Source organism: Dasypus novemcinctus, chromosome 5, assembly GCF_030445035.2.
Source record: "Dasypus novemcinctus isolate mDasNov1 chromosome 5, mDasNov1.1.hap2, whole genome shotgun sequence".
Taxonomy (NCBI): Eukaryota; Metazoa; Chordata; class Mammalia; order Cingulata; family Dasypodidae; genus Dasypus; species Dasypus novemcinctus.
In genome coordinates, this window is record NC_080677.1 from 100,806,999 (window position 1) to 100,834,817 (window position 27,819).

A 27,819-nucleotide genomic window follows, 5' to 3' on the forward strand; every position below is an offset into this window, starting at 1 on the left:
TTATCTGGATTAGTGAAGGCCCTATCAAGAGAAAGCCACAGGAAGGAAGCTGGAAGCTGGAAGTCAGTTGGAACATGGACGAGAAAGAAGAGGACATTGTCATGTAATGTCAAAGCCAAGGAACCCCAAGCATTGTGACAAGTCAGTTACCCAGGAGAAGAAAGTTTTTTTTTCTCCCAAACAGTGACACAACAGATTCTCATTATTTAAACCAACGCATTGTGTGTTATTTGTCATAGCAGACTGGCAAACTAAGAAAATGGTTGAAAATAAATTGTATTTATCTTGTATTTCTAAATTTCTGTTTTAGTAGTCTGTGAGGTGAGCCAACTCTAGACCAAAAAAGTTTAAATGATATTCAGTATCAATTTCTAAGACTTAGAGCTATTCTTAAATCCTTTTGCTGAAAGTTTAATATCCAAATACTAATCAGACTCAAAGAGCAGTATCCCTATATGTTATTAAGAAGAAAGAAGAGAAAAGAGATATTATTGGTCTTGAGGAATATAAAAAGCTTACTGCTTAGGGAGCAAAAGACTGGGCCTAACACCTCTCTCACCATCCTTTTTAATTTGATGACTGAATAAGGAAATAGAATAGCTATGAGTTTGAGTGTTTCACAAAAAGCTAAGAAATGGAGCTTTTTAATTAGTCAAAGGATAAAGGATTTTCATGGAATTTTTTGAGAAGATACTTTTCTTCCAATAACCCTACAATGACAAGAGCAATTACAAGGCAGTAGGGCCTCCTCAGGCTGTTGATTTATGTCAATTGGATAAATAAGCTAAAAAAAAAAAAATAGCCAACTTGATTCCCTGTGGTATTCTTATTCTTTTGAGAGATCATGCACAATAGTAGCCATAGTTATGGGAAATGCTGTCTGGACTCCATTCAGCAAACATTGATTAAGCACCTCCACACCTTTAATGCTAATATTATTTCTCACTTTCTTTCTTTGATAACAATAGGACCAGGATAAAGAGAACTCTGGCTGCTGCTACTATTCATTGTTAAATAAGGTAAAGGTATAAACAAACAAAACCATATGTTTATGCAGGAATCATTTTATGTATTATTTTTATTGTTTTTTTCTTACCAAGCTAGTCTTCTAATACTATTTCATGGATTAAGAAGTTTAATCTTTGCTTTATTTCTTTTGTTATGCTAGAACACCATGAAAACAATGTGTTATGCTTGCAACCTGTAAAAATTCTTGAACTCTGAACTCACTTTATCCATGTAGTATATTCACTGCATGGCTATTAAAGTCTGCATCATGAAAATGATAGAATGAAGCTGAATATGCCAAAAGCTTAAATGTTTTTGTGTTTTTCTTTTGAATACACTAGTTAATTGTTCAATATCTTAGACATACCTCACAACCATCTGCCAGGGCAAATCCTCCACCGACAAGAATGGCTATATCCCAGGGCATGAATGACTGGAATTCTTTCCAAGTAATCAGTGGTGAGTAATCAAAAGCAACTGCCAAACAAAAAACCTACAGTTATACATTGCTTAAAATATGACAATATGACTTTTTTTCAGCATCCCAACTAGCATCTTACAGGAACTTTGAAATATCCCTAAGGTGTTACAGAAAGGAAGTTTGATCTAGACTGAGTAATTTTTACCTGACTTAGGTGGAACATTATATTATAAAAAGGAAAAAAAAACAACTGTAACTTGGATAAATCCCTTGGATAATATAATAAATTTAGATAAATTATAGCATTGTCATTTATAATGCTATTCATGCCATTAATATTTTTGTGCACTATAAGAAACATGATGCATTGACTATACCATAATTTATTACACAAAATGTCTGTGAGATGCCATTGGTTCCAAAGCATTGGTGTAGCATTATAATTAATATTCACTAATACTCACTAAAATCTGAGTATTTTGCTATTTCTCTTAAATCACAAGGAACGTCATGATGGATTCATCAGAATTTCAGTTAATGTACCTCATTTAAAACTTAACTATTTTGTCTTACCTGTCATTTTTAAACCTAGTGTGAATGAATTTATCAGGGAGAACAGGTGTTGAAGAATAAACGAGAGAGATACAAATGCATGGAAGCAAAGCTCTTTCTGAGGAAGGGGATTCAGAGGTGGGGTCAGGGAAGCACTAGTTCTAAACACTTGCCTCTCCCAGGCCTTTGAGCATTGATTGTAAAGGTCAGAGTTGTCAATCTTATATGAGTATAAAGGTTTGGTATTGCAAAATCCCTTTCAACACACAAAGAAAGGTTTGTTTGATATTCTAATCTCAAGTGAAGAAAAAAACATTTGTTTCTGCACTAGTCTGGTCATATATATCATGTCCTAGGAATCTGATATATTAGATACTTATTGATTTGGACTGAAGTAGTCAGGTGGGCCAATCCAAATGCATGAATCCAGTTGCATCTTGCATCCCAGTGTAAAACCCAACTGTGGTAGACTATTCCCAGACAATTATAAACTATTTATCCCAAATTGATATCATAGGAATCTGGCCATTGAAAATAAGTTCTATTAGTATAAAGCATAAACATTGATGGATCTTATCCTATGTTTAAGAAGTGTGTATTTGTGTGTCTGTGAGTTTGTGCATGCAAACATGCAAACTTCTTTGACCAGGTCTAGTGCAGGGTTGATGTGTATCTTCTCCAGGACAACTATTAGGCTTCAAACTGGTTACCTCTCTCAGTTCTCAACATTTATTACCAAGGGCTTATCACAAATAATGTCTTCCAAATTCTTGTTCCTATGCTTTCCATAGTAAGATTGATTCTGATTATGGCAGAGGAAGGAGGCTAATTATTGGTTAAATAGTACGAAGCATAGCCGAGCACTAACCATTATACATAAAGGAAACCACATGTCACTTCTGCAATTTAAGAGGATTCCTGTGGTGAGTGGAGGACCTGGGCTGTCTGACTAAGGGTTGCACTGTGTAAATGGGGCATGCTAAGTCATGGGTTGTGTCAGCATGTCATTCCATCTGTAGTGCTAATTGAAACCAATGGAATTTTATGGGGTTTTTTTGCTCTCTTTCAAATTCACTCAGAATTACAAATGATACTTAACCAATTTCTCCTGTGGAAGTAGTTTTTGTCAATATCTTAGCTGGGATTAAAAAAAATAGGAGTCCTACTATTAAGGCAGCAGTTGAATCAGTAGCAAAACCTGGGTACCTGAAAAAGGACGAATGTTTGTATTAAATATGGCATCAAGAAATTACATGAGCTAAACACCAATCGGTTATGCTAATAGCATATGAGCAGTAGTGCTGGTATAGGTTATTTACTCTGAATAATTGTCTCTAAATCTATTGACTTTCAATTAAATGACATACCTCAATGGAACCGAAGTCTTAGAATCTTGTTGTCATTTTTGCTATATATTCCTCCTTATTTTTAATACCATGTATACACAAACTGATGTACTGACCAACTTTGGCAAATTTCCCTTTTGAGTAGACCTAACAGATCTGTTAAACAATTTCTTATTTAAATTATTCTTTTTATTTATATTTCAAGAGAATTGAGTTTGAAACAGTTGCTAAAATAGGCAAAACCCCATATACTTGATTTATAACATCTTACTTACTACTGAATTGTAGCAGGACATAGGTATTTCTAGAGACCCCAAAAACTCACTATAAATTGTGAAAAGGAACTGATCTGCTTTCTAAGACCTAATACTTGTTTCTGCAGTTGTAGACCCCAGTCACATCATACAAATAAAATCAACACATTTAAACCTTTATGCCCTATGAAACCGAATAAAGAATATTAACTATTGGAATGGTTTGTGAGATGCTCATAAATGATCATTGTACAAATTAAGAATGATTCACGAACAGATGGAGTCTTAGAATCACAGGCCATTCTAGTAAATAAGACAAGAAGCCTCACCTGGAGACTAGATATAAATAAAATAGGAATAAATTATTAGAATTACATTTTAAAAGTAAGCATTATTAGCTAATGCATCTTTGTAGCCTGAGAAGAAATATGTATACTTTACAAACAGTTTTACTATCTAGTAAATCAGCAATCTATATATACTGTAGGAGCTCTCTAGTCCTGTAATTTAGTTTAAAAATCTAAATAATCAAGGAAATATATTATCTTTCTTGATATAACAATATTTAAATCAGTTTATTTTCCTTAAAGATAGTTTTATTTTTATTGTTGAGTAAAAATCTACCTTGGTATCATATATTTCACAAAATTGACCAGTATTTATAATTTCTTTTTCCTTATTCTCTCATTTCAGTTGTAATTCTTGATTGAAGTTTTGCCAAATTGGTTCAGGCATCATGTAATCTTATTTTGTTAGATGTGAAAAGATTCACTGAATTCAGTCCAGGTTCAAACACATGGAATTAAAACATTAGTTGGTAGCCACAAATCTTGACATATTGTTCTGGCTCTGAAAATTCAAAATGCCTAATATACTATATATTATATATATCTAATATATATATAATATACTTTATAGAATATATGTTTTAAGTAAAATTAGCCATAAATTATTTAATAATTTATTATCCAACTACTTACATTTTATCATTTTATTATATCTTCATAATTCACTTTATCTTATGCTATAGGGACATCTCAATATTACAAAATATTAGGCTCATACAAATTTTCTTTGCTTCAAGTTTGCCAATTAGATGAGTGTAGCAGTTTGATATGGTTTATGAATTCCAAAAATATATATTGGATTATGTTTGTAAACTGGGCTGTCTTTGCAGGCATATTAGAATATATTGGATTCAGAGGTTTTGCTTTTACATGAATAAATAATGATTAAGGCTTTGATTGGGCAAAGTCATTAGGACATTCAGTCACAGAGAAGGGAGTTGGTCTTGAGCTGGAGTACTGGGAAGTAAGCACATAGAGGACCTTGGAAGTAAGCACATAGAGGAAAAAGAGAAGGCCTCAGGAAGAGAAATAAGCTGTTTGTCTAATAGTCTACAGCTGGCCTTGTGGAGATAACAGAGCAGCTGAGCCCAGAGAGAGGCAAGCCCCAGGAAGAGAGGAACCCAGGAAGACTGACCCCATGCTGATGTTGATAGCCATCTTGCTCTAACACATGGCAGTAAGCTGGTGAGAGAAGTAACTTATGCTTAATGGCCTGGTTAACTATAAGCTTCTATCACACATAAAAAGCCTTTATAAAAGCTAAGAGATTTTTGGTATTTTGCATCAGCACCCCTTTGGCTGACTAATACACTGGGTATTTTCATACTCTATCCTCTCTCAATTCTTTATTCCTTTTCTTACTGCTTTCTCTCAGAATTATAGATTGCATGAACACCTGCCCAGAGCAAATCCACTCTGTTTTCCTGCTACAAACAAAACATCTCTTGAATTACATTTTCTTCCCATAAGGAGAAGAAATTAGAAACTGATTATATTGAATTTCCTATTGGGATTTCTGCCTGGTTTTAACCATTAGCTGTTATCTGATTTCATTTAGTTCCTACACACTGGTGTTTAGAAAAGGATTCTCTCTATCTAGGATGGCAGGAGTATAAGGATTCTGGAAAGGGAGAGGTTTTTTTTTTTTTTAATTTTTTTTATTATAGAACTACAGAGTATAAATCAAACTAACAATTTTTCTTGTTTTGCATACTTAGATGCTGCCTTTTATTCAGACCTTTCAAAATGAGAAGATTTACTTCTTCAAAAGGCAACAAAAAGTTTACATAGCCAAAGCTGATCTTTTAAAACATGTCACCTCATTGCACTGCTTGATTTGTGTAGTTAGAAATTTAGACTCAATCATTGCACCTATTTAAAAATGTTGGCAATGCCTATATGACCAGAAAGCTCTGATTCAGGGATGGAGGAATTCCTTGTTTTGACTCAAATAATTTTTGTTTCTGTCCAAATATACATGAGTTTTTGTGGGGGATATGAGACAGGAAGCTAATCAGAAATCTGGCATATTTAGGAATCAGAGTACTTCAGTCAAACATAAATTTCGAACATGAATCTCCAAACAAAATTATTTATATTGATATGTAGGGTGGTCCTTAATTTAGCAAATTATGCTATAATTTTCTCCCTTACTTGACATAACTTAGCAATAACTTTTTTTATATAAGACACTGAGAGACAAAATTAACTCTGACCCAGCTTCTAATATTAGCTTTGAAAATTGGTCTTGTAACTTATTCAGGAATTCCTTATCTATAAAATGGAAGCTAGACTGAAATTGTAGTGAACTAGTACAAAAATGGATGTAAAGGAGAAAACAGAAAACCAAGATTTTGAATGAAGTAAATAGCTGTCTGTGGAAGTTAAAAAAAAATCAAGTGTGGCAAAAATCACAAAATATAAATTCATACTAGATTATTGAGAGAAGTTGGGTGGGATTTATTTCATGTAATAAAAATTTATATAGCACTTCCTTGAGGGATTAGGGCAGTATTTTAAGTGCCATTATGATTACTATTTTACAGGTAAAAAAACTGAGATGTTAAGTGACTTGCCCAAAGTAAACTGGAGGAGCCAAAATTTGACCCCAAGCAGTGTAGCTCCCAAATCTATGCTCCTAACCACCATGGAACATGAACTTTTTGCAGCTTATGTTTCCAATTGTGTAGGGATCAAAAGAACTTTGTGTAAAGGACCTTGGTTTTTAGGTACAGATTAGTAAGATTATCCTGTCTGTGGTCTTACCTTAGATTTTACTCCTCATAATTCTTTTTTCCTGAAAAGATTAGCATTAAAAATATCCTTTCAAGGGAAAGGAAGAAGAATTTTATTAAATCTTTTAGTGTTATAAGGACCCTTTGGGAGAGAATTTAAGAATAAGAGCCAGAAGGGGTCACAAAAATTAGCACGTAACACTTACTCTGAAAAAAGCACAGACCAACCAGGAACAAACCCAGGTTCTCGGCTAAACCATAGCAGGGCCATTACAATGAAGAGGACCAATGTCACAATTTCTTGATACCTGTGGAAAAATCCCAGTCCTATCATTTTTTTATTTTCTCAGTCTAGACATTTGTAGAAACTTCCTGAGCTATTGTGAGGAGTAATCTTAGCAGAACATTAAACACTATAAAACCTGGATGTGTCAATACTTTGAGAATATCAGGGTAGTTGGAAAAATCCCTTTCTTCTCTCTAGGTCTCTTGGCTCCTTGTCATTTGTCTAGCAATTTTTAGTTTGATAACACCATGAGTTTTATTGTTGAGTTATGCTTACAAAGGTTTGCATATTTGGGCCCCTTATCAAGTGTTATAAATACATTTCAGACAACTGTGTGCTATTTTCACTTAAACAAATGCTTGCAGTATAAGCAGCATATCTGTGTGTGTGTGTGTGTGTGTGTATCTTACCTTATTGGTCCAAGGTTTTTGTATTCTTGCTTAATCACTGCAGCACAAGCTTTTTCTTTGACTGTTTTGGTTTTGCCACATTTGAACATCTCCTTAAAGCTGAAAAGCATAATTAAGCTTGTCAAGTAAAGTATTCTTTCACCACCATGTCCCTTTATGGAATATATTTGTGTACAAGCTTCAAAAAAATATGAATTTCCCTTCTAACAACAGAATTCTCTGCTTTCTGCCTATGCCTCCATCTTCTTTTTGGATGCCTTCACTTTTTTTTTTCTTTTTTTCTGGTTTGTACTTTTTAGTACTTAATTTTTGTTGCATGTTTTCCATAACATCTTCCAATGACCCATTCCTTTTCCAAGTCCTTTTGCACAACTGGAATTTTATCATGTACCATCCAGCTCTACTTCGATGCTTTATTATATACCATCTTGTCTATTAATTGCTGCATGTGTTGAAGTTTTGTCCCACTAATTAAACAGTAAATTATTTAAGGGAAGGGACAGTGTCATAGATGTTTTCTTTGGCTTCCTATCCCTAGAATAGTGGGATATTACCAGTATTACTTGTAATACTGGTATTACAAGTACCAGTAATACTTGTTGACTTCTCTATAATACCTTTGGCAAGTTTCTGATAAGTTGGTTAGCAGATCTACCACTTGTCACAACATATGCTACACTTGAGTTATGCACTACGGTTGGGAAGTCACATTCATTGATCTAAACGAGATCTATTCTCAAAGCAAACCAACTCTATTACACTTTTTTCTTTGAGTTTCTCCATGCTTTATGTCCTAACAGCATCCACTAGCTAATTTTCCAAAGTATTTCCAATAGTAACTTCTGGTCTCTATTGCTGTTAGCTGATTATTTTAATTACACCTTAGCCCTGTGACTAATTTTTCTGTCTTGAATACATGGTCTTCAGAACCTTGAACAGTTTCTGTGAATTAGTAACCTAGATTAAAAATAAATTCCTTGAGGGGAAGAAATTTATAGAAAAATGGGTAGAATTGCCTGGATTAACTCTTGGGACATGTATGGGTAGCTCAGTTACAGTTTGCATTCCATGCAGGTATAGAAAACAGAGGCATTCTTCTGTAAAACTGGGAGTATAAACATGGATGTCCATAATGGATTGCATGGAGTACTGGGGTGTTCTGAGAGCGGCTAACACAAAAAGACAGGTTATACACTATTTTTTTCCCATAACACTGCTACTTCAACTTGTTTGCACTGTTGTGGTTCCCTTTGAAGGAGCAGTGTCTCCTTGACTCTTTCTATACATTTATCATAACCTTCACATCCACATGTCATTCACTGACTGTAATTAGCTGGAGGTTGTTGCATTTAAGACCAATGAGGTAAAATTTAATTTTTATAATCTCATTTAAATTTCTAACTAATGCCAATCCTGGAAGTTTACCCATCGTGACAATATAAATACTACACAATATAAATACAATATGGACGGCCTGAAAGAACAATCCATAGAACAGAAAAATATAGTTAAAGAAATAAATAAGACTCTCTTTAGAAACTATTTTCCTCCCAGTAGACAGCAAGGTACAAATGTACCTGGCCACTTTTGGTTGGGGACAATAAATTGTTAAGTAAAAAGCCAAATTGGCTTTGCTACAAATGAAGGTTAATGCCTTCACGAAGGAAATGATGAAGCATATGACACTACATCAACCTCTCCAACCTCTCCATATAAATAAGTTCAGTGGCACTGATAGATGAGCTTCTCTTCCCGAGTATGTTGAGATCATTTATAACAGGTGAGTTAACTATGTTAACAGCAAACACACTAATCAGAATGTATGGTAGCCTGCCAGGGAAGTGGCTGGTTATTTTTGTTTGTCAGTCTAAAACCTCTGGAGGAGAATACTGCGGCAGACTGAAAAGCACACTGAAAAATTAGCTGAAGCATGAGGCTGTAGAGTGTCTAACCAATAGTGGACATCAAGGGGACTGTTGGCACATGCCACTGATCATGATTTATGGACTTTGCCCAACAATGCATATCATGGGATTTTTTTCCTCATAGAGAAAACATTGCAATACATGCCCTTTATCTTAATTTCTCCTTTATAAGGGGTGGGCCATTTTAAATAATGACAATGGTTTCATACATAGTTTATGCCTCATGTGTAACAACAAAAAATGAAAGAGCCGTGGATGTGAGACCAGAGGCTTTTCCCCGCTGACTTGGGATTCCAGTGCCTTTGCATCCTGTATTGCTACTTGTTCAATTGAGTAGGCCCCCAAAGGCTTAGATTTCCAGAGAGAGACATTTACTATGCAACTGGCCTCTTCCTATTGGTGCCCACCTGCCGAAGTCAGTGACATCCCACACATTTGCTTCAGCAGGAGGACTGCCACATGCTGCTCCCACAATCTGGACAAACAGATTTTATTTTTTTTAAAAAGCATCAGCATCTTCCTCCCATTACTAACAAAATTATGGCAGTTCTGAAGAAAACCAAGGAGGGGAATTGAAAGGAAAGAATGTCAGCTCTTATAAGTTCAGGTTTGAAAAATTTGGGTACAGAGCATAGAATCAAGCCTGATTTCAGAAGGTTTTGCTTTTCAAAGTAAGTATAAATAGCTGACTTCATACTTACTGACTTGGTAGATAACTTGCTATTTAATTCAAAGGCCCTTAAAACTATTTAAATAACATCTTGCAAAAATGAATCTGAATTGCCAACTTTGTTTTATTTTCAGGGGAAAAAATCCCCAAGGTTTGATAGACAGCCTTTTCTCCTTTCTTTCTGGGGTATGACTGTAAATAAAAAATATTATACTGCATTTTAGATTTTGCTGAGGAGTCCATCATAATTTTTTATATGCTGTTTGTCATTTAAGTCATGTATTAATAGCTTATTGGTACTTATGAACCACCAGTTCTAACCCCAGACAAGGTACTATTTTGAAATTGTCCTTGAATCACATATACTTGATATTTTAGTGGCATCATTAGTCCTTTATTGATTAGAATTTCTTACCCTGACTTCTGTGTATTCAAATTGGGTCCACACATTTTAGAAATACGGTGTTGGAAATCATCTTACTGATCCTGTAGCTGAATTCTGTCATTTTACAGATGAAGACACTGAGACTAAGACCATGCCAGAATTTGCACCAGATCACCCATATGGCCTTGAGTAACCATGGCTTTACCCCTGGTTTCCTAACCCTAACCACAGAGCACACAGTTAGATCTTTCTTTATATTATTTTTCAAGTGAGATATTAATTGTGGTACTAGCATGAAGTAGGAAGTCCTGTATGTTACACTTCAAAGTCATTCCCCACATGAAAACCCTTACATTAAAACAAGTGGAGGGGTAAAATGTTTCAAAATGCCATTTTAACAAGTTGGATTGGATCCTCATGATAATGAGTTCCAGGTGTCCTCACTGATCCTTAATGTCTTCCTTGGCTAAGTTGCAAAGGAGACCAAGATGGATTTACTTTCTACAAATTTTCTTCTATAACCAATGCTACTTAAATAAGAAAATAGCTTATCCTTATAATATGTCTTCATGCATGTCAGTTTTATAGGTAAAAGAAATGCAGCATGTGTGGCATAGGTCAGAGAGCACTGGGAAGGAGTTGAGAGCTTGGAACCCAGACATATTTATTTATCTGATTAGTATGGGATATTTGCTTACTTGAATCCCAGGAAAAGCCAATGAAGCCAAATCCAGGACAAGAGTAGAATGATAAGAGCAGCAGGGAAGGAAAACAGAAACCATGAGCCAAAGTTGATGCAGCGACAATCAGGATAGCGCCTGGAAGAAAATATAGAAAAGTGTTCACAGGAGAAATGGGCAACTGGAATCCTTTTCCGATAGTCATTGAGCAGCAGCAGGTCCATATCTTTCCTGTGCTGCCAACCAAGAAAGAATTCGTGGGTCATATTCACCATTAATCATGGTAATTCATTGTAAATTTTGTTTCTTGCCTTGACTCTGTAACTGCATATTACTGCTTCATCCAAGCAAAAGCTAGAGTGGGAATGTACTGATTTTTGTTCCTGTTATTCATTCTATAAGGAAATGTTTGTGAAAGAACCTATCACAGTACCTAATACTCATTAAATGTATAAGAAATGGGTGTGCATACATGTGATTTTTGTTACTACTCAATCATTAGTACATTAGTAAGAAAAACAAATAAGCAGGCTTGGGAACAGGTGAAAATTAACTGAACTGAATGTTGGTTACAATTCCATGCCCTGGAGCTGGCATCATAGGCACCAATGAAGGACTTTCATCTAGTTCCTTCTTGTTTCTCATAGCTGTTTCCCCTCTGTTTCTTCTGCCCCCATGGAACTGAAACCATCTCACCATCTTAGCCATATGCTAGACCTTTCATTCATAAATTAGACGTGAGTTTGTGGCTCAGTCCCTGGAATCAATCTGGACCAGATAAAATAAAGCCCTGTGTAAAACATCAATGTTTCCTAGCTTTCTCCTAGCTATTTTCAGGTTTTTCAACTCAAACAACAGCAATAGCATAAAGGTGAGATTCATGTCCAATTTCATTTGTTAACCTCACATTCATTGTTTCAAAAGGTAGTCTAAATACCAAATGAATTCTCACAGGGTTATTCATTTTATAGCTATGGAAAATTACTCTATTACTTGACTATGAGTTAGTCAAGAAACATGATTCTAGGTGGGCCTGGCCTAATCAGGTGAAACCTTGAAAGCAAGCCTCTCCTGGTGGCCTTAAAGAAGTAAGCTACCATGCTGTCAGAGGAAAATGCCATGTGACAAAGACCTGAAAGTAACCCATAGGAGCTGAGTGTGACCCCCTGTCTATAACTAGTATGAAAATGGGCACTTCAGTCATAAAACGGCAAGGATACAAATTCTGACTTCAATCTGAATGAGCTTGCTTAGAAAAAGATCCTGAGCCTCTTTTGAGATGCCCGATCTGGCTGACACCTTGATTTCAGTCTGGGGAGACTCTAAGCAAAGGATTCGGCTAACCAATGCCTAGACTCCTGACCACAGAACCTAAGTGATGATAAAATGGTGTTGTTAAACTTCTAAGTTGATGGCAATTTGCATAGAGCAATAGAAGACTAAAACACAGGGAAATCTTCTAGAAGAAAAAGGCAATTTGGTGGGAAGGGGAGCAGGGATATGATTTTAGCTTAAATTGGGTTGGCAGTAGGGTAGATGAAGAGAAGACAATGGATATTAGGTATATTTGAGATTAAATATAGGATATGAGGAAACGGGACTCTATTGAAATAGTGGCGTCTGAGGGAAAAACAGGTTGGCAGGGGGTTGTGGATCTAGACTGCTGTTGTGGGCACATTAATTTGAGATGTCCTTTAGGTTTCTGAGCAATGATGTTAGATAGACAAGTAGATAAATGGGTCTGGAATTCAGACGACGAAAGGGAAGGGCTAGAGATGCAAAATGGTAGTTAACAGTATATATGTGGTATTAACACTATGGAAGTGTGAGAGTTTACGGAATAAATGAAGATTTACAGGTGAAGAGAAACTAGGAATGCTTCTGGGATAGTCAGTTTTAGAGGTCAGGAAAAAGTGTAGGAATGAGCAGAGGAATTAAGCATACTTAATTGTAACAAAATTCCTATGAGGAAGGCATTTTACTTCCATTTTTACACAGGAAGAAAGTGTCTCAGGAGGTTAAGTCAACTGCCCAGGCCACACTGTGCCATAAGGCTGGATTTTGAACCCAGAAGGAGAGTTTAACTCTAAAATACAAACTCTTTTCATTAAACCATTGTGTCCTCAACTACAGCTCCCAGGTGAAAATAGAAAAATCCATATAGGTTGCAAAATATCCAGAACTAGTATACAAACATTGGATTAAGGACAGTTTAGCACAATATAGAAATTATTGCACCTTAAAACAGAGACATGATTTGACCTAAAGCATATGGGCTTCACTGTTGAAAGTAAAGAATACAATTTATTGTCACAGTCTTATGCCCAATTTAAAAATGACAAATAACTTTAATATCAAGAAAGTACACACAAATGGCCTGAAAAGAATAGTTGTATTTGTGGGAATTTTTAGCCTTGTAACAAATTTTGGCCATTAGTTGTCACTATAAGCTAAGGTTCACACTGATTGTTGACCTTCTGATTAATGATTGCTTTGATTCTTTCTTTTTTTTAATAAAAATTTATTTATTTATTTCTCTTCCTTTCCCCCTCCCCAGTTGTCTGTTCTCTGTGTCCATTTGCTGTGTGTTCTTCTTTGTCCGCTTATGTTGTCAGCGGCATGGGAATCTGTCTTTCTTTTTGTTGCATCATCTTGTTGTGTCAGCTCTCCCTGTGTGCGGCGCCATTCTTGGGCAGGCTGAACTTTCTTTCGCACTGGGCAACTCTCCTTATGGGGTGCACTCCTTGCTCGTGGGGCTCCCCTATGTGGGGGACACCCCTGCGTGGCACGGTACTCTTTGCGCGCATCAGCACTGCACATGGGCCAGCTCCACATGGGTCAAGGAGGCCCGGGGTTTGAAACGCTGACCTCCCATGTGGTAGTCGGATGCCCTAACCACTGGGCCAAAAACTATGGAACGCTTCACGAATTTGTGTGTCATCCTTGCGCAGGGACCATGCTAATCTTCTCTGTATCGTTCCAATTTTAGTCGCTTTTCAGCTTTGCATTTGCGTCATTCCACAGGTGTTCTGTGTTTTTTTTTAAGATGTTAACCAGTTGTTATTCATGACCCAGCAATGGCAACAACAATGGCTAGCATTTTTGAAAAGTTAAAATGGCTAGAGCCACATGTGCATTATGCCATTGAATAATCACAATAATGCTAGCATTTCTAATATTTTACAGATAAGGCAACTGATGTTCACAGAAGTTATGCTAGTATATGACAGGGTTGAAATCTGAAGGAAAGTCTGAGTCCAAAATCTGCCATGTCCTTTTTTCTACTAAAATATTTGCCTAAAATTACTTCTGAAAAATATATAATGCCCATTTCTGCAAGAAAAAAAGCCTGGTAACCCATAATAGGGATTACTGTTAGGTAACTAGTTTACATTTTCCCTCTACTATCCAAGAAGAGAGGCTCAGAAGGTAGACTTTGTAGGGCACCAAGAAACATATTTTGTTAACCATCCTTTGGTTTGTGAAACTATAGTAATTATTATTTAACACATAATTAGTAACAGCGGCTGTGCTAGTTCCTGATAATACAATTTCCTTCCAAACTACTTAGCACACCCATGTATTTCACAGTTCACAAGCACAAGCTGAATAATACACATCAATAATCAGCAAGCTATTAAATTTTACTTGTGATTATTTTCTACTCTTAATCCAGTGATGTGCTTTATTTTATTTTTTTAACTAATAGCTGTTTGTATGTTAGGTGATATTGATGCATCTATTATGAAAACAGTAATTGCCCCTAACCATATTTCCCTTAATAACTTTCTTTTGATAGCAAAGACCATTTAAGCATTTATATGATTTCCAAGGAGCAATCAGGACTTAATCTATGGCTCGATACATTTCAATTTAACCATGTTTTTTGATCACCTACCTCTGCCCCTTGTGGACTAAAACAGAATAAGATAATGATTCAGCTTTTTCAAGCTTGTAATTGTCAAGGGTGGTGGTTTTGTATGTGTGTGGACATGACAAGTTTATAGAAATGCGAATATAGGTTATTGTAAGAGGACATGGGAAGGCTAGTTAAGGAATGAATGAACAGAGTTTCCAATGGAAGAACATCTACACAAGTAGAGAAAGAGGTTGACAGGTTGACTAGCCTTTTAAGAATCAGAGAAAGAAGAAATGGCTTAATTATGGAGTAGCTTTTATTAACAATAACATTAGTGCAGGAGATTGGGTGGTGACTGGAGGAGCGTATTAGTGGACCAGATAGAGAGCACTGAACAAGCAGGATTTACCAAATGGAGAAGCCAAAAATACTTAACAAGTCTAAGATTACAGTAGGATGTGGTAGAAAAAAGTGTTTTTCTGGAATGTCCTGTTCCAAAGACTGGTCAAAGATAATGGTGAATTAATCACAGAGGAGGGTAGGGGAACATTCAGAATTTAAGTGCCACAGGTACTGGATTCTAAGATTAAGAATGCAAGAAATATTTCAGGCTTTATAATTAAGTTAGATAATTAGCTCAGTTATTATTAGTTTAAAATATAACCTTCCAAGTGATACACAGCTTATGAGGCTGACAGCCAGGGAATGGTTTGCTCTAACTAGCCACATACCCAACTTTGCAACTGGTGAAGGGTGAGGGGCAGAGTGGAAAGGGCCCTGGGACTCAGTTGATCTGCCTTCACCTCCCAGCACTTTGGCTGATTAATATTCATTACTTGAACTCTCTGAGTCTCAGTTTCCTTATCTGTTAAGCAAGGGTATTGCATACATGATTTGAAATTTTTGTCTTCCCTTGTTTTCTTCTTCCTTTCTGTTATTACTAAGCAGGGCTTTTTTTTCTTTTCCAAGACTAACATTCTCCACCCTTCATTCCAATTCCATTCCATTTCCATAAAACTCTTAGTTCATCAACTCTCTTTTTTTCAAAGCTTCATGCTTCCTTTTTTCTACTTTCTTTCCCCTGAGTCTAAAACCATACTGACATTTCCCTGGTTCTAAAAAAGATCTTGCTTCTCATCATACCATGCTTGTTCTTTTCTTCTTTTATTGTCAAACTTGAAGGAATTATTTAAACTTGCTGCCCACCTCTCTCTACTACATAATCAATCCTTACCCCTCTTCAGTCTGAATTCTGTTCAGCCCCCACTATTCCTGAAACTGTCCATCTGGAGGATGCTGATGAGAACCAATGGCCTTTTCTCAGCCATCATCCTCCTTTACCTCTTTACCACATTACAAACTCCTGCCTCATCCTGCTTTGTGAAAAATGGTCTTCTTTGGTTTTCAAAACACCACATTCTCCTGGTTCTCCTCCTACCTTGATCAACTTTTTTCATCTTCTATCCTATCAGTATTTCCTAAGAGTCTATCCATTATTTTGATTCTTTTCACTTTTTTCTTTCCATGTGATTATCTCCATGCTGAAGAATTTTACCCTTGCTTCTACATAGATAACCTCTGAATTTATAACTCTAAGTTGAAAAACATATTTGCAAATGCCTGCTTAAATTCTCCTTATGGTTAGGCTATTATCAGGCCATTTTGATATGTCCAAAATCAAATTTATTATTTTCTTCAGTGAACCTTTCCATTCTTATTTAGAATTTCATGGAATCACTGTCTATCTAGCCACATGGGCACATGGGCAAACATTCCCAGGGTTGCCCTAACTTCTACTTCCCGTAATTACTCACCACCTCTGACTGTGCAGTCACTTCAGTTTAATTCTCCTGTTAGTTCACAACTAGCCTTGTTCTGCCCTGTCTTATTTGTCAGTCTGGTAATAGATTCCTAATTCGGCTCCTTGTCTACAGACTCTAAGAACGCCAATTAATCTGCAAGTTGCTATTCTAAGTGTTCAAAAACACGCACAAATTAGTCCATTCCCTCTCTCAAAAATGTGCTACAGACTTTGGTTCTTTGATTTTATGAATTATTTGCATGTATTTTTGCCATAAAATGGTATTTACCTGGTGATAGTTAATTTCACTTGTCAAGTTAGTTAGGTTATGGTGTCCAGTCATTTGGTCAAGCAAGCACTGGTCTGATTGTTACTGTGAGAATATTTTATAAACGGATTTACATCTATAGTAAGTTGATTGCATCTACAGCTGATTACATTTACAATCAACAAAGGAGATTGTCCTCGAGAATGAGGGGATGTAGATGTAGATTCTGTCATTTCTGTTTCTCTGGAGAACCCTAACACATACTTGTTTTAAGATTGGACAATGTTGTATGGACAAGTTTTCTCTTGTGATAAGGGGTATAGCATATAGCTATAGTCCCTCTTTTAATATACATTGTCAGTTACAGTTCCAGGAAAGTAACCTTTTAGTAGAGCTCCTCGGGTTCTGACTGAGCTCGGTTTTGTCCTCAAGCTGTTCAGCTTAATCTCAACTTCTCACCTCTAAAAATAATAATAAACATCATGCTCTGTGTTAGGCACTGTTCTAAGTACTTTAAGAGTATTTACTTCATTTAAAACTCAAAATCACTCTCTCTAAGGACAGATCTTATCAGTATCCTTATTTTTCTGTGTAACAGGCCTAAAAAGATAAACAGTTTATCTAACGTCACCTATTTTGTAAATGTAAAAGCTGGGATTTGAATATAGACATTAAACCATAAAATCTATGTTTTAATGATCAATATATACCACTTCCACAGCAAGGACATATAGGATATGTATACCATATAATTATGTAAATTATCTGGGAAGGGCTCAATATTTGCACTTTATCTTTACCCCTATATTTCAGGAAAAAATGTTATTATATTTTTAAAATTTTAAATATCTTTTCAAATATATATATATATATGTATATATATGTATAGCCATTAGGTTTTGAGAATGCATTATTCAATCTATTCCTTCCATAGTTTATTTGTAAGATGGCCCCCTTTCACTAAATGTGAATGGTATGAAGACATCATCTCTCAGCTTTCATGCATCCTTTGAATCTGGGAGACACCCAGAATGAGAGAGTATAAAATCATCTTTGGTAATGCTCAAAAAGATGGCAAGCATTGTTGAGGATAGGGTGGTATTACTGTAGTGGATTTGGAAATACAGGGCAATAGCTCTCCAGTACCTATCATTTGGAAAAAGAACACTAATCTTTTTTTTTTTTTTTTTGCAGTTTTAAGCTTCTATACCTTAAATAAATAAGAATTAAATTAAATAAAAGAAAGAAAATTTGATTGATACATTGTACAGGAAAACAAAAACCAAGGATGAGTTTATGATTACATGGCAACCCAATATTTCAAATCTGTTTAATTCCAAATCCAAGCCCTCCATAATTTGCATGTCTACTCACCACTCATTTAAGTTCAAAGGCCAGTTCCAAAACCCTACACAAATTGTCCCATGCAAATGATCCCTTTTCATTTTAGCTAACTACCATTTGCTACATCATTTGTAATGAAAAATGCCCTCCTTGTTTCTTTAGAGTGGTCAGCCAGAAGTTATTTCCTCTACATTGACCTGGGGAAGCTGAGAGGTACAGTAGAAGGTCCCTAGACTTATAGAAGTCTTGATTGGAAGAAAGGAAAGTTAGTTCAACATATCATCTCTGTCCTTGGGTTCTATGAATCAGGTAAGATTGTTATAAGTTGTGTGCTGCCCATTTGTTCAATTAACAATACAATGATTTTACTTACATATTGAAATGCTCAGCAAAGATCAAGTTGGTGGAGGTGCCAGTGATTGTGGTCAGTCCACCAATAGTGGAAGAGTAAGCAATGCACAGGCACATAAGTTTACATATCATGTGGTCCTTCTTTGTTCGATATTTGGTTCCTGTAACTGAGTTCTGTTCAACAAGAAAATGTGCTATGAGAATAGCTCTATTTGTGATCATGACAAACAGTAAAAGCATTTATTTTTCCATCAATAGATGATCTTTTACTTGAAACCACCAATATCTTTTATAAACATACAATTTCATTAATATGCTTTTCCTTATTTCTTGATCCTGAATCAACTTTTCCCTCATCCCTCCCTATTTCTCACCACTACTCCCAAGTCCTCGTTTTGCCACTGAAACTGATACATCCTAAGTTCCTCACCCTCTTTGAAGAGTGTTTGCCCCACCTTTGTGCCTAACTGGAATGGTCCCTTGAAGATTCCGTTTCCATTGAAAAATGATTGATTTCAACCCATATATCTCAGCATTGAGAGATGGGATCGATGTCTTTCTTGCCCTGAACACCACTTTCAGAATGTTGATACTCTATTTTCATTTTTTTAAAAAAATCCATTTTCCTTTAAGACTCATGTGATTTGGGTATCTCTCACATTCTTTTGGCCGTGATATTCTGATCTCCTCTCACTTTAGATGACAGTGGCACCTGGCTCACAATCATCCTCCATACTCTAAATTGTACCACCATTTGGATGACTATAGCATGTTTAATGACAACTCATCAAATACACTGGCCCTCATAGATCTTTGGCCTCATTTCCAGAGACATTCAACTCTGCTCTCCCTTTGGTTGCTCCTATAGTCACTCCTTGGAAAGCAGCCCTTCCTCTGATGGCTCCACCTGAAAAGTCACTAATCCAAAAGTAAATGTTTTGTTTAATGAGTAGGACTTCATAGGGTACAAACCAAAAGCAGTTTCATTTTTTCTCCAACCCATGACCTATATAAACTGATTCTGTTGGTCTGGTTCTGGTTATCCTGAGGTGAAATCTAGGAGATTCTATAACTTTTCCAGTCACTTCATTTAATAAGTAGTCTTTTCATCATATTTAGTCACAAAAGCAGCCTCATTTTAGTAGTTAAAACAAACAATCCCTGCATGTAATAACAAAAGACCCAACATTATTTAAACTTAAACTTTCTCTTCATGTATGCTTGAAAACCCACAGATGGAGGAGGTTTGTTGCAGAAGAGGCTTGTGGGATGTATTTTTTTGAGTAGTAATGATTTAGCAAAATTCTAACTCTGGATGAACCCAACCATTGATTCTTTCTGTGTCACGTCTGCCCCTTAGCAGCCAAGCATTACTGGTGAAATTTCATGCACAGTAGAGTAGATTGATTTTCCTACTTTCATTATCACAAAGTTCAACTTCTGTATTATTCTGCCCTTCTATCCTACTATGTTTCTGTGATCAAATTACTCTACCCTTTCCCACAGGACTTTTAAAATCCTCTATTCTTTTTATAACTCTTACTCTCAATGCTCCCTGTAACTCTTTTCAGGTAGCGTTGCCTCCTACTACACAGAAAAATTAGAACCAGCAGACACAGGTCTATCAAACATAGAATCCTACTTGTATCTGCTCTACCTTACCCTCTTTCCCTACTGATGTAACAGAAAAAGAGTCTGTTATATAAACCCAGAAGCTTCTTGTTTCTGAACCCAAACCCCTCTCATATCCTCTATTGTAGAAACCTTCTATAATAGATTTAATTGGATTTTCCCACCCCTGGGATGGCTCCCTCATCTGTTTGCTCATTGCTTTTGCTCTTTGTTTGTGCTCACTGTCTGCTTGTTGTTTTTTGTTCATTGTCTGTTAGCTGTCTTTTAGTTTTAGTTTTTGTTTTTTTCCTATAGGAGGCGCTGGGAACCAAACCCGGACCTCTCACATGGTAGGCAGGCCCTCAACTGCTTGAGACACATCCATTTCTTCCTCATTTGTTTTTGCTTGTTGTCTACTCATTAGTTTTGTTCACTGTCTGCTTGCTGTTTCTTAATTGATTTTATCATGATTATTTAATCATTGTCAAGTCATCTTTATAACAAATTCTGTTATAGTCTTAACTCACCTACATTTTCACAGTCTTCTCAAGAAAGTTGTTTATACTTAATAATTTTCCTTAACCATTCCAGTCTAGATTCTGTATCTTCAATTTGTCCAACGTGTTCTTGCTAAGATTTTCAATAACCTCCGTATTACTAAGAATAATAAGTACTTCTTACTTTGAACTCTGTTTATTGTCTCAGCAGCACCTAAAATTTGATCACTCCTTCTTATTCAAAAAAACTCTTCATTTCTATATATCTCACTCTTCTGTTTTTGAGTCCACATTTCTGACTGTCCTTGCCAATTCATTTCCTTTCTCTTGCTAAATCATTACCACTCAAAATTAGCCTTAAAACTGGAATTTCCTGAAACTCTGTTCTAGGCCGCAGTCTTCTCTCACATTAATATTTCTCTTTAGGAAATTATAAATTTTCCTTGACTTGATTAATATTGAAAAACTAGATCATCAAACTTCAATCTTCAGTCCCTACTTCTCCTTCCAGACTCCATAAATCCAATTGCCTCTTTGTCAGTAATTAAATATATTACATAAAACTTCTATTCAAAATGTTCAAAACCAAGCTTACTATTTCCTTTCTCAAATTAAGGGTTGCTTTAGTATTACCAATATATAGTCAATAGCATCACCATCACTATATTGACAAACACTTAAAGAGTGCTTAGTATTTAAGAAGTGTTATTCTAAGTTAAAATAATGTAAATATTTTAACTTTATTTCTCACTACTCTGTGCAGTTGATATTATTATTATTATTCATTTATAATGAAGACATGATATAGAGAGAGATTTAAGGGAATTGCTCAATATTACAGATCCTATAAATGGCATATTTGGATTTAGAGCTCACACTCTTAGTCACTCTTCTATATTATTTATCCTATTGAAAACACCCAATTCTGTCAATTTTATGTACTTTATCTGCTAAATTGTCTCCATTTCCACTGCCAGCACCTGGATCTAAATCACCAATCATCTCTAGGCTGGGTTACTGTAATACATCCCATGGGTCTGCTTGTGACAATTACTGTCTCTTTCAGACCTGTCCAACAAACTGCAACCTTTTAGGGAAAAAACTACCAGATGTATTTAAGAAATATACCAACAGAATAACTGCTCTCTTCTATACAGGTAAGCATGCAGTCTGTGACATTGGTACTGAAAGATATTTTTGAGAATTCATGAAAAGGAAAAAATTACTACTCACTAAAAGTCATCATAGATTTGGGAATGGTATTTAGCAAAGCAGGGGTCAGATGTATTGTGCTGTAATTGACCTTTTACATTCTAATTAATTTAAAGGTCAGCCCCAAGAGGTAGCCACTCTTTACCTAGAAAAAAAAACTACAAAACTCTCCATTTGCCTTGTTTTCTACATGGAAATGATTTGTACTTTCCATATTTGATATATTTCCATTGAGAACATGAAATGAATGAATAAATAAATACATAAGAACAAATGGCAAAAATCAGTTTAAAAATTCTTGTGAGTTATAGAAAGTCTCAACTGAAATTCAGGGCTTCAGAAATTTTTAAATGTTAAATATTTTATTACAGGAAAGACTTTTCAAACATAAGCCAGAAAGTGGTTTAGAATTTGGATATTATTATATTGATATTCAGAATGGAAACTTAAAAATACAATGTGTATAAAAGTTCTCATTGTCACATGAAAACTTTCAAAAACAAAGGAATAGTGGATCCCATAAAAAACCTTAACTGAAAATATGTGCATATATATAAAATGTTGAAATGCACTGGAAAATATAAAAACATAAGCCTTATTAATATGTTTATCATGATTTAATCCTTTATGGCTATCACATACTTTTTTAACCATATAAAAATCTTTAAAATAGAAATTAATAACTACTGCATTAAGATGATGTTTTTGCAAATATCACAGATGATTTATAAAGGCAATAAAATCTAAAATAAATTCAAATTCTGCAGTAAATGGTAACACTTATATATCTTGATGATACAAATTAAAGGTTGAGTGGAAGTGTTTTGGGGGTGGGATAGGGATGTGCTATTTGTCTGTTTAGCTAGTGAACATGAGGTCCATGTAATCAACTATGTAATTATTTTTGCTGAGGGCACATGAATGCTGGGCTGGAATTGTTGAAAAGATGATGCTGAAGTGAAGGACAAAGATTGAGGATCAGAGAGACAGTAGTGGAGGTCACCAGCAGAAAAATAGTGCTCTTTAGAAAGCCTGGGATGAGCCACCAATTGAGCCAACTATTTTTACAAAGACTCTAAAAATATAGTGGGGATCTCAGCAGACTTCTATGACTTCAGAGATTAGGATTATTAAACAGAATATAAATAAACAAATATATCTATGAATAACAAAATTAGAGGCATGATAAAAAAGTATGAGTAAGGAGCAGAGACTATAAAAATGACCAGAAAAATGTTAAAAAAAAAAAGACAAATATAATTTCTAGAAATTAAAATTTAAATAATTGACATTTAAAAAAATCTCAGTGGATGGGTTAAACTACCAAATAGATATAGCTGAAGGGAGAATTGATGAATTAGAAGACAGATCTGAATAAATTATTTATAATGCAGGACACATTCAGAGAAATAAAAGCAATATTAAGAAGCTTAGCAGATAGAGTGAGAAAACTTAACTTGTGTTTAATTAGAAACTGAAGAATTAAGAAAACTAGGAAGAAGAAATTGAATATTGAGAAATAATGTCTGAAAATTCTCAAAACTGCTGGAAAAGACAATACACAGATTCAAGAGAAATATACTTAGGCATATCAAAGTGAAACTCTAGAATGCACACACACATGCACACATGAAAATCATTAAAGCAAAAATGCAAGCCAAAACATAGTAGAAATATATCTGAAAGTGATAACAAAAAATAATGGTAATTTATAATTCTTTAACTACAGAAATATATTTCAAGAATTATTAAAACCTTTCTATTAAACAAAAACTGAGAGTTTACTTCCAAAGGTATTCAGTGCAGGCCATTATGAAAAATATATTTCAGGCAGAAGGAACATGACCCACTTATAAAGTGTGAGAAGCAAGAAGTAATGGTGAACAAAGATAATATTAAATATGTACATAATCCTACATATAATCATTTAGTTGTTTAAAAAAACATACAGAATTATCTAATTTATAGGAGAATGACTAGAACTAAAACTTGTTAAAAGTAGCATGTAAAAAGGGAACGATGGTGAGTTAAAGTGACTCAAGTTCCTTGTACTGTCAGGAGGAAGCAAAGAAATTATTTTTAGACATTTATAAATTAAGTATACATGGTAAAAATGATTGGGACAGCTATAATAACAGACACAGAATATACTAGACACAAGTGTGCAGTATGAGATGAAATAATAAAGAAAATAAAATGCAAAAGAATGCAAGAAGGTGAGATGAAAAAAATATCTGGAAAAACAGAAAACACATAATTAAATGGTAGAAATTATTAAAAATATGTAGAGAATCCCAAAAAGTTCAAATGGACAAAACTTGTCAGGTAAAGGCAAAATTTGTCAACCTGGATAAAAATGCAAAAGCCAGCAGCAATATGCTCTTTATAGGAGATACATATTAAATATAGAGACTCAAAAATTTTTAGAGTGAAGGAGAAATGCCAGGTAAATACTGGTGTCAAGAAGGCTGGATTGCTGCATTATAGTAAGACAAAATAAACTTAAAAAAATAAACAAAAATTTTACTGTAGTTGAAAAAGTTCACTGCAAAATAGTATGTGGCTAATTAACAAGGAATATATAAATATTGTAAACTGGTAGGTACATAATAAGATAATCTAAAAGTATATAGAAATCAAAATTGGCAGAATTGCTAGGAATAGTAGACATATTCTACATCATAGTGTGAAATTTTAACAAAACAGTCTTAGCAATTGCTGGATTAAGCAGAAAAACATCAGCCAGGTCACAGGAGATTAGAAAAGCTCAAGCAGCAAACTTTATTTAACTGACTTATGGAAAACACTGTACCCAATAAGTTGAGATATATAATGCTTTCAAACACAATATTTATAATTATTGATCTTGTGCTACACCATAAAGCTGCCTCAACAAGTTTTAAAGAATTAATATCAAATGGACAGTTTCTGACCATGGTAAATTTAAGTTAAAAATCAAAATAAAAAACCAATATTTATAATTATTTATAATTATTGATCTTGTGCTACACCATAAAGCTGCCTCAACAAGTTTTAAAGAATTAATATCAAATGGACAGTTTCTGACCATGGTAAATTTAAGTTAAAAATCAAAATAAAAAACCAAAACAATAAAATAAATAGAAAAGCCTCATCCATTTGATTTAAAAACATACTTCTAAGCAATTCATGGATCAAAGACTATAGCATAATGGAAATCAGAACACATAGCCAAACAATGTGTGATATAGCCAAATGGTAGAAGAAAATTCACATCCTTACTTTGGAAAAGACAAAGTGCACAAAATTAATAATGTAAGAATGTAATTTACAAATTTAGCCAAATAGAACAGATATAAATGCAGAAAAATTAAGGTAGACAAAGGAAGTAGTAAAGAGAAAAATCAATAAAATTAGAATACACATAAAATAGAGAGCACCAAAGAACCAAAAGTGAGTTCTTTGAGAAGACTTAAAAGATAATAAAATTGACACATTTTTGGAAAGTTTATTCAGAAGAAAAGTTTAAAAGTACAAATAAAAATATTAGGAATTTTACAAAAGTATAACTACAAATACTATAGAAATTAAATAGATAAGAGGATATTGTTTTTAGAATGTTACTATTAAGATGGAATATATAAATTTAAATAAAAGTACGATTTATCAAATTTACTCAAGGAGAAATAGAAACCTGAATTCTCCTGAACCCAGGTCAGTAATAGAATAAATTTTTATTAAAAAATCTCTCCACAAAGAAAGTAGGAGGGCCAGAGAGTTTTAGGGTTAACTTCTGACAAACAGGCATGGAATAAAGAATTCCAATCCTATACAACCTTTCATGTGGCTAGTATAACCTCCATAACAAAATTAGACAACCATAACAACAACAACAACAAAACAACAAAGAAATTGCACTTTGACCAACAGATAACTGCTCAACAGCAAAAGTGATAGCCAAAAGACAGTAGAAGTGTACTGCAATTCTATAGCAACAAAAGAATATTTAAAGAATTAAAAAGAATTTTCTATCAAACAGAAAATGAGAGTTTACCACTAAGGCACTCACTGAAGGATGTTCTAAACAGTATGTTACAATATATACAAGGAAAATTATAAGCCAATCTCATTCATATACATAGGTCCAAAATCTTCTAAAAAAAATGTTAGCATAACAAATCAAGTATAGAAGGTAACAGAACATCACCATGTTGTCTTAATTCCATATATGCAGTGTTGCTTAAATATTTTAAGGCACTTAAATTAGTCATATTAATAATTTAATGGAAATAAACTTTTTTTAAAGTTGTAGAAAGCTTGTAAGATAATATTCAGTATCTATTTATAATCATTAAGGAATAATAAACTATTAACTTGCAATAAAAGGATTCCCCTTAACCTAAATGAGCTTTTACAAAAAGCTAAAGCAAACATAATAGGTAGTGGTAAAATATCCAAAGCGTTTCTTCTAAGAGCAAGAATGAGTACACTATTACAACTTCCTATCAGCATTGTATGGCAGTATTACCTGCTTTAGTAAAACAATTAAACATAAAGGTATGAACTTTGCAAAGTATGAAACCAATTTATCTTTGTTGATAGATAATTGGCTTCTTCTTACATAAAACTCCAAATAATCTAAAGATAAATTATTGGAATTATTGAGAGTTTAGTAAGTTTTCTGGGTAAATTTTATACATTAGCAATAATCTATTTAAAACACATTTTAAAATCTTAGTTTCACAGAAAAAAATATGAAGTACTCAGAAATTAATCCTTTGAAAGTTGGGCAAAACTTTACAGAGAATAATTATAAGACTGAATTAAAAGATAACAAGGAAGGGAAACATACATGAAGAGATACTGTATTCTTGAATAGCAAGTACCAAAATTGTAAAGATATCAACTTGCTCCCAAGTGATCTATATATCTAATTCAATTCCAATCAACATCTGAACAGTACTTTTTCATGATCTTAATAAGTTTATTCTAAAATCTGCATGGAGAATGTGAGAACAATAATAGCTAAAATACTCCCAAAGAACAATATGGTTAAAATTTCCCTGTAGATAGCAAGATTTATTAGAATGTTACTACTTTAACACCGTGTGCCTATCGGTACAGGGTTAGACAATAGACTAATGGTACACTATAAAAAAACTAGAAAGAAACAAATGCATTTGTGGAAATTTGATAAATGACATAATAGCCATTACAGAATGGAGAAAAATGGGCTTATAGCAAACTGTACTGGGCTATTTGTTAGCAATTGGAAAAATGGAATTGGATTTCCATATTACACCATACTCAGAATGTAATTCCAACTATGTTAGAAACTTAATGTGAAACTAAAAAACAAGAATACTTTTAGAAGACAGATGTAGGAAAATATACCCATGAACTTAGAGGAAAGAAAGTTTTACACAATACTTAAAAAGGTACCAATCATAAAGCAAGAGATCAAAACTTTGACTTCAGTAAAATTAAAAATATCTGTTCATAAAGAGAGTAAAAAGAAACCCCAGAGAGGGAATATATATCTGCAACACAAAAATTGAAAAATTTATATAGAATATTTTAAGAATGACTACAAATCAGTGAACAACTCAATGAAAAATGGACAGAAAACATTAAAACATTAAATGGATATTAAATGGCTTGTAAACCTATGCAAATTAGAACTACAATGAGTTATTGCATACTGACCAGATTGACAAGAATTAAGGTGATTAGTAACAATGTTGGGGAGGAGATGGATCCATAAGAAAAGACAATAATCCAAATCTTTTGGATTTAGAAAACTATTTTGTATCACATAGTAAATTAGCAACCCCAGTGACCCACTGATTCCATTTCTAAGTACATAACCTAGAGAAAC

General features: G+C 34.3%; 1 protein-coding gene and 1 non-coding gene across 5 annotated transcripts in view; both read right to left on the minus strand.

Moving 5' to 3' along the window:
* Nucleotides 1–27,819, minus strand: part of SLC13A1 (solute carrier family 13 member 1) — a 94,132-nt gene that overhangs the window by 17,408 nt on the left and 48,905 nt on the right. For 2 of the 4 annotated variants that reach the window (XM_004455741.3, XM_012524172.2), the window contains exons 7-12: nucleotides 18,665–18,816; nucleotides 11,038–11,157; nucleotides 7,360–7,458; nucleotides 6,870–6,971; nucleotides 3,081–3,187; nucleotides 1,376–1,485 (exon numbers count right to left, since the gene is read on the minus strand). In XM_004455741.3, coding sequence (XP_004455798.2) covers nucleotides 1,376–1,485; nucleotides 3,081–3,187; nucleotides 6,870–6,971; nucleotides 7,360–7,458; nucleotides 11,038–11,157; nucleotides 18,665–18,816 — 690 coding nt within the window. The remainder of the gene's footprint in view (nucleotides 1–1,375; nucleotides 1,486–3,080; nucleotides 3,188–6,869; nucleotides 6,972–7,359; nucleotides 7,459–11,037; nucleotides 11,158–18,664; nucleotides 18,817–27,819) is intronic. The other 2 variants (XM_023588008.2, XM_058297301.1) reach the window with 2 other exon arrangements.
* LOC111763508 (U6 spliceosomal RNA) lies at nucleotides 13,926–14,027 on the minus strand. Its single transcript, XR_002796369.1, has one exon. It is a non-coding gene; the product is annotated as a U6 spliceosomal RNA (small nuclear RNA).